Below are 14,479 nucleotides of genomic sequence, written 5' to 3'. Positions count from 1 at the left end.
AACCTATATGAAGCCGCGCGCGCCGAGTGAACTGGCCGAAATCTGTCCTTAAGGGAACCGGAGAGGAGACTACCTACTAGCCTGATAAAACATAACTGACCACAACGTTTAATAAATAAAGCACAAGTTTACTTTTTTGAAACCGACACTAAGCAGAAAAAGCATAACGAAGAGTCATACGAGATAGAAAAAACCTAACGTGCAACTTGTGTTTTTTCAGATTCCGAGAGTTATGACTAATAATTATTTTATACTAACAATTATGAACATTTCTGTCGACTTATGGGTTTTTTACATAGAAATTTGATAAAATACTAATATATGGTTTTTCTTCTTGTGAAATAATTGTTGGCCTCAAATTCAAGACAAAGGAAAAACAACACAAGTCGTCAATTTAGTACTTTTCTGTCTATGAATATATACTTATGCTTTTTCTTTCTCAAAAAGGCAGCAACTTTACCAAAATGGTGTGTAGTTATGCTTGTCTAAATCGTGACCTATTAGAGATAAAGAAATAACTGCTAGATAGAAAAATCACATTTTTCTTCCTGATTTCGAGGGTGTCAATAACTCAATTTCGCAAAAATTGTCACTTCTGGTTTTTTTTCTTAAGGCGGCAGAATAATATTATGTTTTAATTTGAGACTACAATTTTTCGGTCTGAATAAGTTTCAGTATCAAGAATTTGAAGCCCCCGAAGATGGTGTTTTATACAAAAAATAACATCGAAAACTGTTATACCTATTATTAAAGCACAAATTGTAAGTGTACAGTCACCAGCAATAATGTTACTCTTCGAAGGCCGCAAAAATATGTGACACGCTCTTATGGCTCTACAAATAAGATCGTGTCAGATATATTTGCAGCCTTTGTTGACTGTACCGGAGTTTACCGGACATCCCACAATTGACGGATCAAACCTGACTTCTCCAACATACCACCTGCGGTTAGGTTAGCCAAGTATCCATACTTGGCCATATAAACGCATTAGCCTTAGTGACAGCCCTCAATCTGCTACTCGTTACCTGGTCTGTGGCACCTCAGGCGTTTGTTGCGTCTTAGCTATCGTCTAGTTACGCCAGACCCTTGATTAAGCATTAACTTCCCCCAAACACAGCTTTCACAAACTCTCAGAGGGGGTACGGGAGGTCAACGTTAATTGGTAAATCTTTAGGTAGGCCAAACCGTATTTGCTAATGGAATACAGATGTGAAATGACGAACAACATTCCGCGGTTCACGTAAATGCCTGTTTACTCTATTATATTTTGCAGAACACGTTGTCGGTGAAATTTGGCAAACACAATTCCATTATCTCGTAAATTAGATGGTAAATGACAACTGAAATTGTAAATTTAAATAGGTTACCTTCTTAGATTTTTTTTGTGATTCCGTTTGTTCTATTTTTTTTTGCTTCTTGAAGGATGTTCCGGTTTTAAAGCATTTGTCATAAGGCAAGTAAGTCACAGAATGATGCCTTTTGTAGAATTATCAGGAGTATTTACCTAGTCTGATATATTTGCCGATAAATATTAATTTAGAGCAAATTAAAAACATTCTTTATAATGCCCATAAAACATCTATTGGTGGTATTGGTGCGGCGCAGACTAGTCTAAAACAAACTGTCTCGATGATGGATTCATCGTCCAGCGCAAATATTCCTTGCACGCTATCTACCCATTACGGTGAGTGCCTAGTGAAATGTGTATTGTGTAGAAATATGAATAAATACTTTAAAGAAACTAGTTTTATTAATTTTAATTAAAGTTGAAAATAAATCCTGCTATTTGTTTATTTCCTTACAGTACAATAAGAAGTCTGAATTGGAATCTTGGTAAGTATATAAATATAATATGGTGCCTTAGCATTGACTACCTGGTAAATACCTATCTCTACAGGTACTCAAGATTTAAAAAAATATTATGTACCTAATGAATAATTAAAAAAACTATAACGAATTTATTAATCGAATTGCACTTCTGTCTGATTACAGTGATTAACTATACGTATTCATGTATGATACCCGCACACATTCATTTTCGAATTATCGGAAACTGGTGTGCATGCAGAACGACTCTAATACCAATTTTAATTCTGTTGGAAATTAAAGTCAAACACAGAATTGTACAGACATGTTGATTAATCGCGTACCTCGAAGTTTCTGGAGCAACGTTTATATTCAGAATTTCAGTTTTGTCCATTTACAGAACACGCTGGACATTTCAATTAGGAGATTGCTTGTCCGCCGCCGGTCGGGGACAAATAGGGGCCTTTGTGCGCGGTCCTTGACGGCCCGATGTCACGTCATCACCATATTCATTGATTGGCAGCTAACTTATTGATTTAATAGACACAATTAACTCTTTTTTAATAGATTTTATGTTTTCTTCCGATTAAATTCAATATTTCTAAAAAAACGACTTTACAATTCTGTAATAAGTAAGTGCAGAGGCCGGGAAATGACAATGAATTCGTGGATGAGCTTTTATTTTGTTTGACGATGTAAAGCTGAGTCCGACAAAAAAGATGAATTCACCAATCGTTATTTCTGCCAAGGAGTATATTTATTTTTCTCTAAACATGCGAAGAAATAAGGTAAAATAATCAATTATAAGAATCAAATATCACTCGAATCGAACCTTAAAATCAACCAACAATAAGAAACGTACAAAAACTATTTTAAAAGTTTAAGTTACCTTTAAAGTAAAGTTTTAAAATAAAGACTATCTCATTCAATCCTATAGCTTAAAAAAATTGGTTGCTGTACCAGGTTGTGTATGGGATCACTTCCAATTACTTTTGAGGAAATACCTAAGTAGAAATAAAAAGTTATGAAACTATTTTGAAAACACATACAATACACGTAGTACCTAATACCATAGCAAAATAAGAAAATTTACTTATTTCTTTATGCCTACACGTACTAAAATGACATTAGATTAAATGGAATTCCACTTACATTCTCGTTTAAATAAACAAAATGTATGCAAATTCTAAAAATCTATGCTTATCTTATCGCCGCCGACGGAGCAATATAATTATACAGCTAAATACGACAAAGATACGGGCCTCCCATTGTCCACTTGCTCAGAATAGGATGGGACATCCTGACGTTAATAATGAGTTACTTATGCAGGTACATATATTTAGTATACCGAGCTAATAAATAAATATTATAGAACAATTTTATTCTTACACAACTCAACTTAGTGCCACACTAAGTTCAATAAGGGGTGTATATTGTGGCGAGAGGGACTTGACGACGCAATGATATAATTATAATTATAAAATATAGACTGGTACGTCAGTAGAATAGAATTGATTTATTCGTAAGCACAAACAATCGGTACAATACATTATATAAAAGAAAACACAAAATAAGATTAAAGTGCCATGAAATGGCCCCATTTCAGCATGTTGCTGGTGGTTTCCAGCGCTGATCTTCCGATGATCAGTACTTATTTCATTAAATACATAGAAACGTCCATAACTCAGTAACAAATTCGTGATAAACTCACAAATTACCTAAAGTCCATATTCAAACTTTGAACCTCCAGATTCGTAGGCGTGCGTGTGTGTGCTTACTGTGATACTACGAATAGGTAGGTTTTTTTTTGTAAGATTATCCCAAATCCTAATCCTTATTTTTATATTTCAATTCAATTCAATATTTTTATTACGATATTTGGATATTTGTTAGATAAGTATCTTTGTTCCTCCTACATCTGGGGGCACGGCAGTGCCCCCGCCAAGTCGAGCAAAATCTCTCCTTAGTCGGATACTCTTGTCGGAGCAGTCGTGGCCATTGAAAATAAAATAAATTATAATTGGTTAAAATATATATGCGCCAAATTTCATCAAATCCTTTCAGTCAATTTTGTATGTAGTTACTTTATAAACTAAAAAAGCACATATGACTCTTATTATTTATTTCGGAGTTTATCCCCTGAGGAGGTGCAGGGTTGCAATACCTACTTGCAATTTAGTGTCAGACAAAGTCACGGGAAAAGGTCGTAACTTAAATTTATATTAATTCATTCATATATAGATCACTTTCTTCATTGTAAATAGTTATTATACGTAAATAAATATTGTGGGGCAATCTTACAAACTGCCCTAGTCCACCTATGCTCAATAAGGCTTGTGTAGTGTAGTGACTACATACACTACTGTAGTGGATACCTACTATGTAGACGACGATATAATTATCAGTATAATGGTTGAATATATGATTTTTATTTTTGCACTTATAATGTTTTATTGAAGCTGCATGTTAATATGAATGTTACCAACATAATTCAAAAGGTTTTCCTAAACAGTCATCATTTAAGCGTACTAAAAAAGAAATTAATAAATTGTAAGTACATTGAGATTTCGTTCGCATTTGTTCTGCAATTCATAATCAACAATAAATATGTGACCATTGGCTTATTAAACCCTGGCTCACTTGGGACACGCCATGAGGAGTTTATTGTAGCTCTTGAACGACACTCAGTGGATATAATGGCGATCAACGAGACCTGGTTGCGGGCAGGTGAGGAGGCCCGCGCGCCTGCCCCCGCGGGGTACCGTTTGCGGCACGTGCCGCGCCCGGCCGAGGTGCGCTCGCGCGGCGGCGGAGTCGGCTTTTACATTCGTCGCGGTATCTATGCGCGTAAACTTGATCATCCCCACGCGCCTTTAGTAGAACAAATGTGGTTAAGTATAAAACTTAATGGACTTAGGTTTGCCATAGGTACTGCGTACCGCCCGCCCTGGCTCAACGTAGACACGTTCTTCGACGCCATGACAGAGTCTGTTGGTGCTTTCTACGAATTTGATCATATAATTATAATGGGTGATTTTAATATCGATGTGCTCTCGCCTAATGATACAAATACTAAAAAACTCTCGGAATTTCTGCATTACTTTAATTTTAATCAATATGTCACTCACCCTACTCACAGTACTGACCACTCGGAGACCCTTATAGATGTTATATGTAGTAATTACAAGCTGTCTAATGTGTGTATTGATCATGTCCCTGATTTAAGTGCTCACGCATTCATCACATGCAACTTGCAAGTCAAAAAACCTAAGCCATCTCCCACTTGGATCTTTTGTCGGCCACTAAAACATATCCCGCTCGACGATTTTAATGCGCTTGTCGTCTCAATTGCTTGGGAACGACTTATATGTGATAATGTTAATGAATCACTTGAATCTTTTAACGTATATCTTAGGCACATATTTGATATATTTGCTCCTGTCAAAAAGATTCATTTAAAAAATAATAGCTATCCTTGGATAACGCACACAGTGAAGGATATGATAAAACTTAGAGATAAAGCACACGCTAGATGCCGCGCCACTGGTCAGGAATCTCACAAGTTATATTACAAAGAATTAAAAAGTATTGTTAACCATGCCATGTTTACAGAGAAACAAGCATATTTTAATAGCAAAATTAATGCACAAAGTAAAGACTCTCGTAAGTTATGGAAAAATATAAAGCAAAGTATTGTTGACTTTAACAAAAAAGACTACAGCTTCTCTAGTCAGTTTAATGATCCTAATTCAATCAATAATCATTTTCTTAATACTCCGACTACAAATGTCACAATTTCAGACCTCACATTTTTTGAATATAACCGTTTTAGCTCATCTACGTTTAGTCTAAAGCCAGTGGATGAAAACATAGTGTCAAAAATTATTCTCAAAATCTCTTCTAACTCCCAGGGATCTGACGGCATCACGCGTGACATGATTCTGTTGACGCTTCCACGCACCCTTTCAGTCATCACAGCCATAATAAATCAATCGATACAATCAGGAATATTTCCTGAAGCCTGGAAGGAAGCTCTTATTAAACCCATTCCTAAAATTAGCAATCCAACCGACTACAAAGATCTCCGGCCAATTAGTATTCTTCCTTACTTGTCGAAAATTATAGAAAAAGTAGTTAGCCAACAAGTGACTGAGTTTCTAGAAGCTAACTCTATATTGCCATCGAAGCAATCTGGTTTTAGAGCTGGGCGTAGTACATCAACTGCCTTGCTTGACGCTGTGGATGACATCTTGACTGATGTTGATGCTGGAAAAGGATCATTCATGGTTTTGCTCGATTTTTCACGTGCGTTCGACACCATCGATCACAATTTACTTATTTCCAAGTTAGCCTATTATGGCTTTGACATCAAGGCACTACAATGGTTTTCCAGTTATTTAAGCGGTCGCGGGCAGAGAGTACAATTAATTAGTGAGAATGGTAACTTTCAAGTGTCTGATGCTTCTTTAGTCTCCCGTGGCGTGCCGCAAGGTTCAATATTGGGTCCTATTCTGTATATACTGTATAGCGCGGATATAGTGAAAGTTATTAAAAACTGTGCGTATCACATTTATGCTGACGATATTCAATTATACTTATCTTGTAAGCCAAATGATACTTCATGTGCAGTGGAAAAAATCAATGACGATTTGAGACGAATAGTTCAGTGGTCCACCAAAAACAGTCTAGTCTTAAACCCAGCAAAGTCAAAATTCCTTGTGCTTGGTGCTGAGCAGCAAAGGCGTAAAATGTGCAACCACAACCCTCTGATTAAAATTGGGGCTGACTGTATTGAGCATGTAACGGAAGCAAGGAATTTAGGTGTGCTCATGGACGGCAAACTTAGATTTCACAACCACGTATTGGAGATCTCTAGAGTATGTTTTTATAGACTTAAGATATTATATAGTGTACGTAGATATTTAAGTACTGACGTAAGAATATCTCTATGTGAATCTTTGATTCTGTCAAAACTTAACTATGCTGATATTGTTATAGGTGGATGTCTATTGTACCAAACAAAAAAGCTATTGCAGCGGGTGCAGAACGCATGTGCACGTTTTTGTTTTAATATCCCACCTCGAACCCATGTAACTCCTTATTTAAATAATAGTGGGTTAATGAATATGGAATCGCGGCGGTCGCTGCATTTTGCTTGCATGCTCTTTGGCATTATAAAATCCATGACGCCCCCCTACCTCTATGAAAAGTTAACTTTTTCACAACGCCATATTAGGGGAGCCATACGTCTTCTTTGCCCTAGACATTGCACCGCAGCATTTCGTGGCAGTTTTAAATACTCTGCCACGAAGTGCTGGAACAATATACCTCCACCTATAAGGAACTCGCCATCAATTGGTTCATTTAAATGTAAATTCAAAAAACACATTTTAATCTTACAAAAAATATAATTATTGGGTATATATACTCCTATCCTATTACTACTGTGACATCCCTACTAGAACGAACGCCTGCTAAATAATTTATTTCACCTTGTATGCCAGATAAACCAAACCAAATGAATGACTATTTAGGTACCGTAGGTTGTTATTTTAGTTTTACTTTAGTTTTTAATTGAATAATAATTAGAGCTTTAATAAATTTACTTGAAATTTTTACACTTATATAAAATTTGTACTTTAGCATATAGTTGCGCTCTCTCGTAAGGGTTTCCACGGAAGACCAGCGTCGAGATCTTTAGATGGTATCTTGACATTACGCTGAGTGGAGACCTTTTCAGTGACGTTTAATAATAAATTAGTTCTGTTGTCTCATGTAATACCTAAATTTAAGCGTTTTCTGAATAAATTTCTTCTATTCTATTCTATTCTATTCTATTCTATTCTATTCTATTCTATATAGATTAGTTTTGGAAGCTCCAATAGTTTTTCGCAGTAGATATGTAGGTACCTACATACATTCATCTTTTTAACTTTGCTACCTAACCTAAGTGATGGATGGCGCGGGCACGCCATGTCGCCATGTCTGCGTATTCCTATATCAGTCCATTAGCCAAATAGGTTTCCATCATATAGCTTTCTGACTACATTCTTATTGTATATATAAATATTCCAGGAAAGCTATAATATGTCTGTTGATTAATTTGCTAATTAATAAAAAACTGAATTAAGTTTGTAATTTAACTGCCTTTGCATGAAATTATTTTACTTATGCATAGGTATTGCATATTGTATGCTTTCCACTGAAACTTAGTTCGTACGGCTAACAAGTAAAAAAAAAAAAGATTTAAAAGAAATAAAAGAATTTTTTTTACGGCAACCCCATTGGTATATATGTATATGTGAAGTGAAGGTCGACCTTACTTCGGTTTCATTATTATACACACTACATTATCAATAAATATGTTGTAGAACATAAATGCTAGAGTATTGAATGTCCTGCAGGACATATGGCACTTATCCAATATGAAAAATATAATAATTATCCATTTTATTTGCAGTACTAATATGTAGTTATTTTATTACTCTGCGTTTATTACTAAACTTACATTGCAAAAATATAGAAATTAAAGGATTATTATATTTTTCATTAAATATGTATAAGTATAATACAGGGAGGATTGGAAGAGGAGAGGGAAGGCCTTTGCCCAGCAGTGGGAGACACACATAGATTAATAAAAAAGTTAATACATATTCCTAAAAAAAAAACCAGGCGTACTTTTTCGTCTGAACAAATCAATGTGACATATTTCATTCGTCATTAGGATATGTAATAAAAATATATTCAATACGTAATTACCTACTTAAATACAACATGACTTTGACCAACAAGGCCAAAAACGAAATTAATCTATTGATGTTTTAACAGCACAATAGTTTAATATCGTCTAGTCTGCGCTCGTCTGATAAACATTCATAATGCGAATGCGTTTGGTTTTATCAGAAAAACTATCCACACGTACATTTTAGTGACGAAACTGTCTAGATTAGTTGAGCAGCAACAAGCTAGCTGTTCGGACGTGTGATCCGGTCTGTTTAATTGTTTATACTCACTTTGTTTACGTTGTGTGCCTGAAAGTGGGTAATAATAACCTCTCGGGTGCAATAATCTCACTTCAAGTGTGAATAGGACATCGCGTACAATGCAAGGTTAGTCTAAAATTGGGGAGTTTTGCGTTACCAAGGACGCTGTTGTTAGGCGTGGTCTGTGCCAATTTATATTAGGCCGTACTTGAACTTGACATTAGACGTCACATAGGCAAGGTTATAAGATAGACAGCGGTTTAATTAGTTTTTGTTTTAGAATTATACCTATTATTAAAATACCCTTTTTTGGGGTTCCGTATCCAAAATGGCAAAAGCAGAACCCCTTATAATAGTTCGGTCATGTCCGTCTTGTCTGTTTGCCACAGCCATTTAAGCATTTTACTCAGTAACTATGGAGGCGAATGTAAATAAACTGTAATATGATTTCTAATTTTTAAGGGATTTTAAGAAAAAAATGCGTGCCCCCCTGACTTCAAAAAAATACGAAAATTTAAGATAATAAGGCTTGATACGAAACTACTATTCTTAACAAATATAATTTTGAACATTATCAGCTGAGCCGTTTTTGAGTTCGCGAAATTCGCCAATATACCTACTCCTTATTTTTAATAATAATAAGACATACCTAAGTGCCGCGAAGATATGCAAGCGTACCTACTAGTTTGCACGTATACACTTTTTTTAGTTGCTTTATACCTATCGTATGGATGGACGAATGTATATTCACCCTGTGTGTTTAGACATGCTGTTATTCGTTTGAGGTTTTGAATTTCTGAAGCCGTGTTAGTAAAAACAAGATAGGTAGCTATTTCAAGAATACGTTATGTTGTGTTTGCTAACACCGCTTATCTATATCTTATCTGTATGTTATTTATATACTTATTGTACAGATCCACAGTAAGATTAAGAAGGACAATAATAAGTACTACCTAGTAATCCTTAATTAGTTTCTAAACAAGTCAACTAGTCTCATCGATTACTTAGCTGTTTTAGTTTAAAAAAATAGTAGAATAATGTCGATTTATTACTTTGGTAATTTCTTCTGTTTAGTGTTATATTATATGCTGATCCTTCTTTATTTTTGTTTGTCCTTTCTGTAAGTAGCCTCTTATCAGTCCTATCTATGAAAATAAGTATTTGTTTTGTTCTTGTACATGCTCATTGCGACATAGTTTTTTTTTAGCTTCAGTTATCAGTATTCAGACGAGCATTATCTTCCTTACAATATGCTGTGTCTTCTTTACGAAATTGAGTTGTCTTTTCAGGTAAAGACGCTCACAGTTTAGACGCGGCGTACCCGACGCTTCCCATGCAGGACACGACGCCTCGTACTGCGCCACCTCCGTATACTGATCACCCTCAGCCGCAAGCTGCATACCCCCACCCGCCACAAGATGCTAACACCGGGTACCCACACCCGACCGCCGGGTACCCGCATCCTCAACCTGGTCCGACAGTGCACCCAACGGCGCCTGGAGCCACCGTGATCACCGGACCGACCGTCATCGTTCAAACAGTCGTGGGGCCAGAGTCTACCCGCACTACGTGCCGCAATTGTAATACCCAGATATCTACAAGGATTGATAGGAAACCGACGATGAAGACGCATCTCATGGCGGTGTTACTCTGTGTACTTGGGTACGTTTTGATTTCAGCTGTCATTATACACCTGACTTTAGCTTACGCTTTTATAAGACCTATTCTATTAGTAGGTGCCTTTTATGTCTAGTCTGGCCAAGTGGCCATATACTAGAAAACATGCCTGTTTTGGCAGAATTAGCGAAATTATCGCATATGAATACAACCTTTTAGACGTGATATTAGATTTTTAGTATACATTAAGCAACAAAATACGCATTTTAAATTTAGAGATATAATGGCATCATAGTCATAAACCAGTAGGTAATGCAATTGTGGAGTGTTCTAAGAAAATTATATTACTCAATTCAGATAAGAGTTGTTTACTGACAGAGCTTCGCCGAGTAGGTTTTCCTATTACGATCAAATGTAAAATGAAAACCGTGAATATTGTTAAGTAAATATGGTTTACATTGCCGAGACCAGTATAGGCGAAGAAAAATATATTTAATTACACAAACGGGTCTACCGTGATATAATTTCCTTGTGTTTACCTTAAATTCCGACGTTTCAGCTGAGTTGCACCAGCTGTAGTCACGGAAAGGCTCATTTTGTGTAATTAAATATGTGTACTAAACGCGAGAGTTAAAAGTGTTATGAGGAAAAATATGTTTTATTCTGATGACATATTACGCACTAAGGGGAATTACAGGTAATAGATAAGGGACTACACGGGTCTTCAAGAAAGAGGCAAAATGCATACTGGTTTACATATCTAAAACAGGAATAAATTTTTTTCTTACCTACATTTAAGCTACATGCAGTTATGCAATGCCAAGTTTCATGTTGGGACTGTGCTTTGAAGTACTTTTTTTTCATTATATCCATGATAATTCCCATGGCGAATCGCAAAGGTAACAATATAGCAAATTTTATCGCAATCGTTAGAGCCATTTCCGAGATCCCCGAAATATATAAATAAATAAACAATGTTTACATAAACAAACCTTATAAATAAATAGAAGCAAACAAAATGATAATAAACAAGAATTGCTCGTTTAAAGGAATTATATAGATAGATACATTAGATAAAAATGTTAATTACCTACTCTCTGATTACATGAAGACAATGAGATCAGCTGTGAGGTTACTTCCCTTTTCCAATTAGGTCCAGCCGGTGTATTATGGATGGCTTTATCCATCTTTATCCACGTGATAAAATAACTGTCACTGTTTAAAACCGTGGGATAGAAAGTGACGGACACCGTTTTATCACGCTGTCACGTAGACAAGAACGACCATCATATCCGTACAGGCGACTTTAAGAAATCGGGCAACATTCTTAAAAATAATCTTATTGATTAATAGAAACCTCTCCTTTTAAAGTTGGTTGAAAATGCGAGAGTTTTTATCTATTTACTCGATTGTTACAAACGTCATTACATCAAGGTTATGCCGATAACATACGTCAATAAAATGAAGGCACTTATTAATAGGCAGATACCACAGTGATTTTAAATGAATCACCCAAGCCTGTGCATTAGGTACAGGGTATCTGTTGACAAACACATAATTGATAGATTATAGTATTAGACTTTGTATTACATTTATATATTTACGAGTTTAAAAAATAATTAATTAGTATGCATTATATTTCTTTCTTTGGTCCGTATTCTGACAAAACGAACATGGTTCTTAAAAAAATCACTTCTCATATCGGTACCCACATAATATTTATTTACGATACAAGTGTGGAAAAGAGGAAATTCGAAACGAGTGGCGATAAATTGAAACACGACCAAAGGGAGTGTATTAAATCGACACGAGTTGCGAATGACTTATTCGCACGTATATTGAACTACGTTTTACAGTACATATGGCCCTTTAAACTTTTGACAAACGCACAAAAAGTGCTGTTTCCCGCACTAGTGCGGGAAAGTAGGACCATATGTAGGAATGAATTACATTTTTAAATTATTCCTAAAAATTACATCGAAATACGCTAATGTGATATTTACATATTTTTCTCGCATTGAATTGAAAAGCAGAAAGCATAAAATACTCGTTTTATCCTCGACCTTAGGCCCATGCTTCACTCAGGAACGATACATTGCCTCTCTCCTCTGTATAATGTATTAACGAGGAGTTGAAAGTTAACAAAAATGGATACTACTTTTATTATTATGGTTTTTTGTTTTACTATTCATAAACACTGTTCGTGTAATTTTAGATGTGTATGCCTTTCTCAGGTGCTGGTGCTGCGTGTGTGTGCCGTATTGCATGGACTCCTGCCTCGATGTTGACCACTACTGCCCTAAATGCGGAGCCTTTGTTGGGTCTTACGCACACTAAAGTCGCTTCACACTATAGTTAAAGAAATATTGCTATGTTCAATGCTATGTTTAATACCATAGTTGTGCTTGTCGCACTATGATCTATCTCTACTTGAAGAGCCATCTTGTGAGCTAAGGACGAACAAATTTGTCGTTTTCAATCTTACCCCATCTCTGGTATTTATGTACATATATTAGAAAAAGATTCTTACATGTTATAGTAAAACCTAACACTAACGTATTATTATTAATTTGTATTTGATTTATCAAATCTAAATAAGGCTGTTCGTACCTAAGGATTAACAACATGTTTTCGTCTTTACTCTACAAAATTTCACGGGGTAAGATGAATATACTATGGTTTTTTAAATCAAAACGTACGGTATTTCAACCGCATAAGCACGGTATACCCCTGTACCGTGGGGTTAAGAGTAAAATAAGTAGCTTAACCTTTTAAGCGTTTTTGTATTGATTGTCAGATCCGATATTGTCGGAGCGAAGTAAAATGTAAGATTTATATGTGTGTCTATGAATTTATATATGCATTTAATAAATCATTATTACTAAAAAACGATAAATAACGTAAAAAAGGCGGATTTAATGCCAATTACACTCCTGCAGCTGTAATTGGTAAGTCATATTGTTATTAAGATGCTTCCGATAAATTTAGCCATGTCGGTCCCCCCGTCAGCTGTCGGACCGATAACACAAAAGGGATAGGTACAGAAATCAATCAACATACAAAGCGCGCTCGAGCAACGCACACATAGACACCGCTCACGGACACGATATCTCGGACCAGTTGGGACCAGTGCGAGCGCGAGTGCCATCCGCTTGAGACAAGCGTCTGTGAACTTTTTTGTGCAATAATGGAGAAACAAAACAAAAAGTTATTATAACTGTACAGTGGACGGTTGTTTAAATTCAACATTAACCAGTGAATTGTCGTTTTTTAAGCTACCAGTGGTTTCAGAGAGAATGCGTATGCGAATTTATTACATTGTACATGATAATGCGAATTTATTACAGTTTAAAATATAATAATCGTGCATTTCGCCAATCTCGAAATCATCGCAAGATATTTTCTGTGGCAAATTTGTAATATAACAATGACATTAAAATGAAAATACCTATTTGAGTTATTAATGTTATTATTAATTTATATTTCCATTCTTCCCGTTTCATCCTCACCAATAAATCAAACAACTAGATACGAGATACGATACGATGGATACGAGTGCCACTACCACGATAGTTTTTTTGTGCATAAGTCATAGTTCGCAACAATCGCAACCCTAGAGCGACCGCCGAGCGTAGGTATGAAAAGTAAAGTACATACATGTGATTGACTTCTGTACTTATCTGTTTTGTGCCGATAATATGTCTTTGTGTGCGTATGTGTAGGCTTAATGTTTATTGTAGTGTGCGTGACCGCTAAAGACGGCGTACGTAACTTAACGTACAGTCGCCATCAGATATATCGGAGCTGCCAAGGTGCTCAAAAATATCTGAACACGCACTCTAGCGCCTTGACAATAGAGGCGTGTTCAGATATTTGTGAGCACCTGTGCAGCTCCGATATATCTGAAGTCGACTGTACATCATTCATATACCTACACAGTTTTAGCATCAAAATAATAATGTGGTTCCACCAGTTAAATTCAGAATTAATCTGGCTGAGAGCTAATTTATTAAAAACCATTGATTTTGATTTCCGAAATACCAAAAGTGTAGTTTGTAATTTGGTAAAATTAT

At 35.8% G+C, this 14,479-nt stretch overlaps 1 protein-coding gene across 2 annotated transcripts; it reads left to right on the top strand.

The window, feature by feature from the left end:
* Window positions 1-1,596: 1,596 nt before the first annotated feature.
* On the top strand, window positions 1,597-13,416 carry LOC134666575 (lipopolysaccharide-induced tumor necrosis factor-alpha factor homolog). 2 transcript variants are annotated; one of them, XM_063523775.1, is made up of 3 exons: window positions 1,597-1,684; window positions 10,079-10,451; window positions 12,641-13,416. In XM_063523775.1, exons 1-3 carry the CDS (start codon window positions 1,630-1,632, stop codon window positions 12,741-12,743), a joined length of 531 nt encoding a protein of 176 aa, XP_063379845.1. In that variant the 5' UTR covers window positions 1,597-1,629; the 3' UTR covers window positions 12,744-13,416. The 2 variants fall into 2 exon arrangements, with proteins under 2 accessions (XP_063379845.1, XP_063379846.1); XM_063523776.1 differs by lacking the exon at window positions 1,597-1,684 and adding an exon at window positions 8,748-8,915 and having other exon boundaries at window positions 12,641-13,415.
* Window positions 13,417-14,479: the final 1,063 nt, after the last annotated feature.

This window comes from Cydia fagiglandana, chromosome 8, assembly GCF_963556715.1.
Source record: "Cydia fagiglandana chromosome 8, ilCydFagi1.1, whole genome shotgun sequence".
Classification (NCBI taxonomy): Eukaryota; Metazoa; Arthropoda; class Insecta; order Lepidoptera; family Tortricidae; genus Cydia; species Cydia fagiglandana.
Note: the sequence above shows the minus strand (reverse complement) of the source record. Positions and strands in the feature narration are given on the sequence as shown.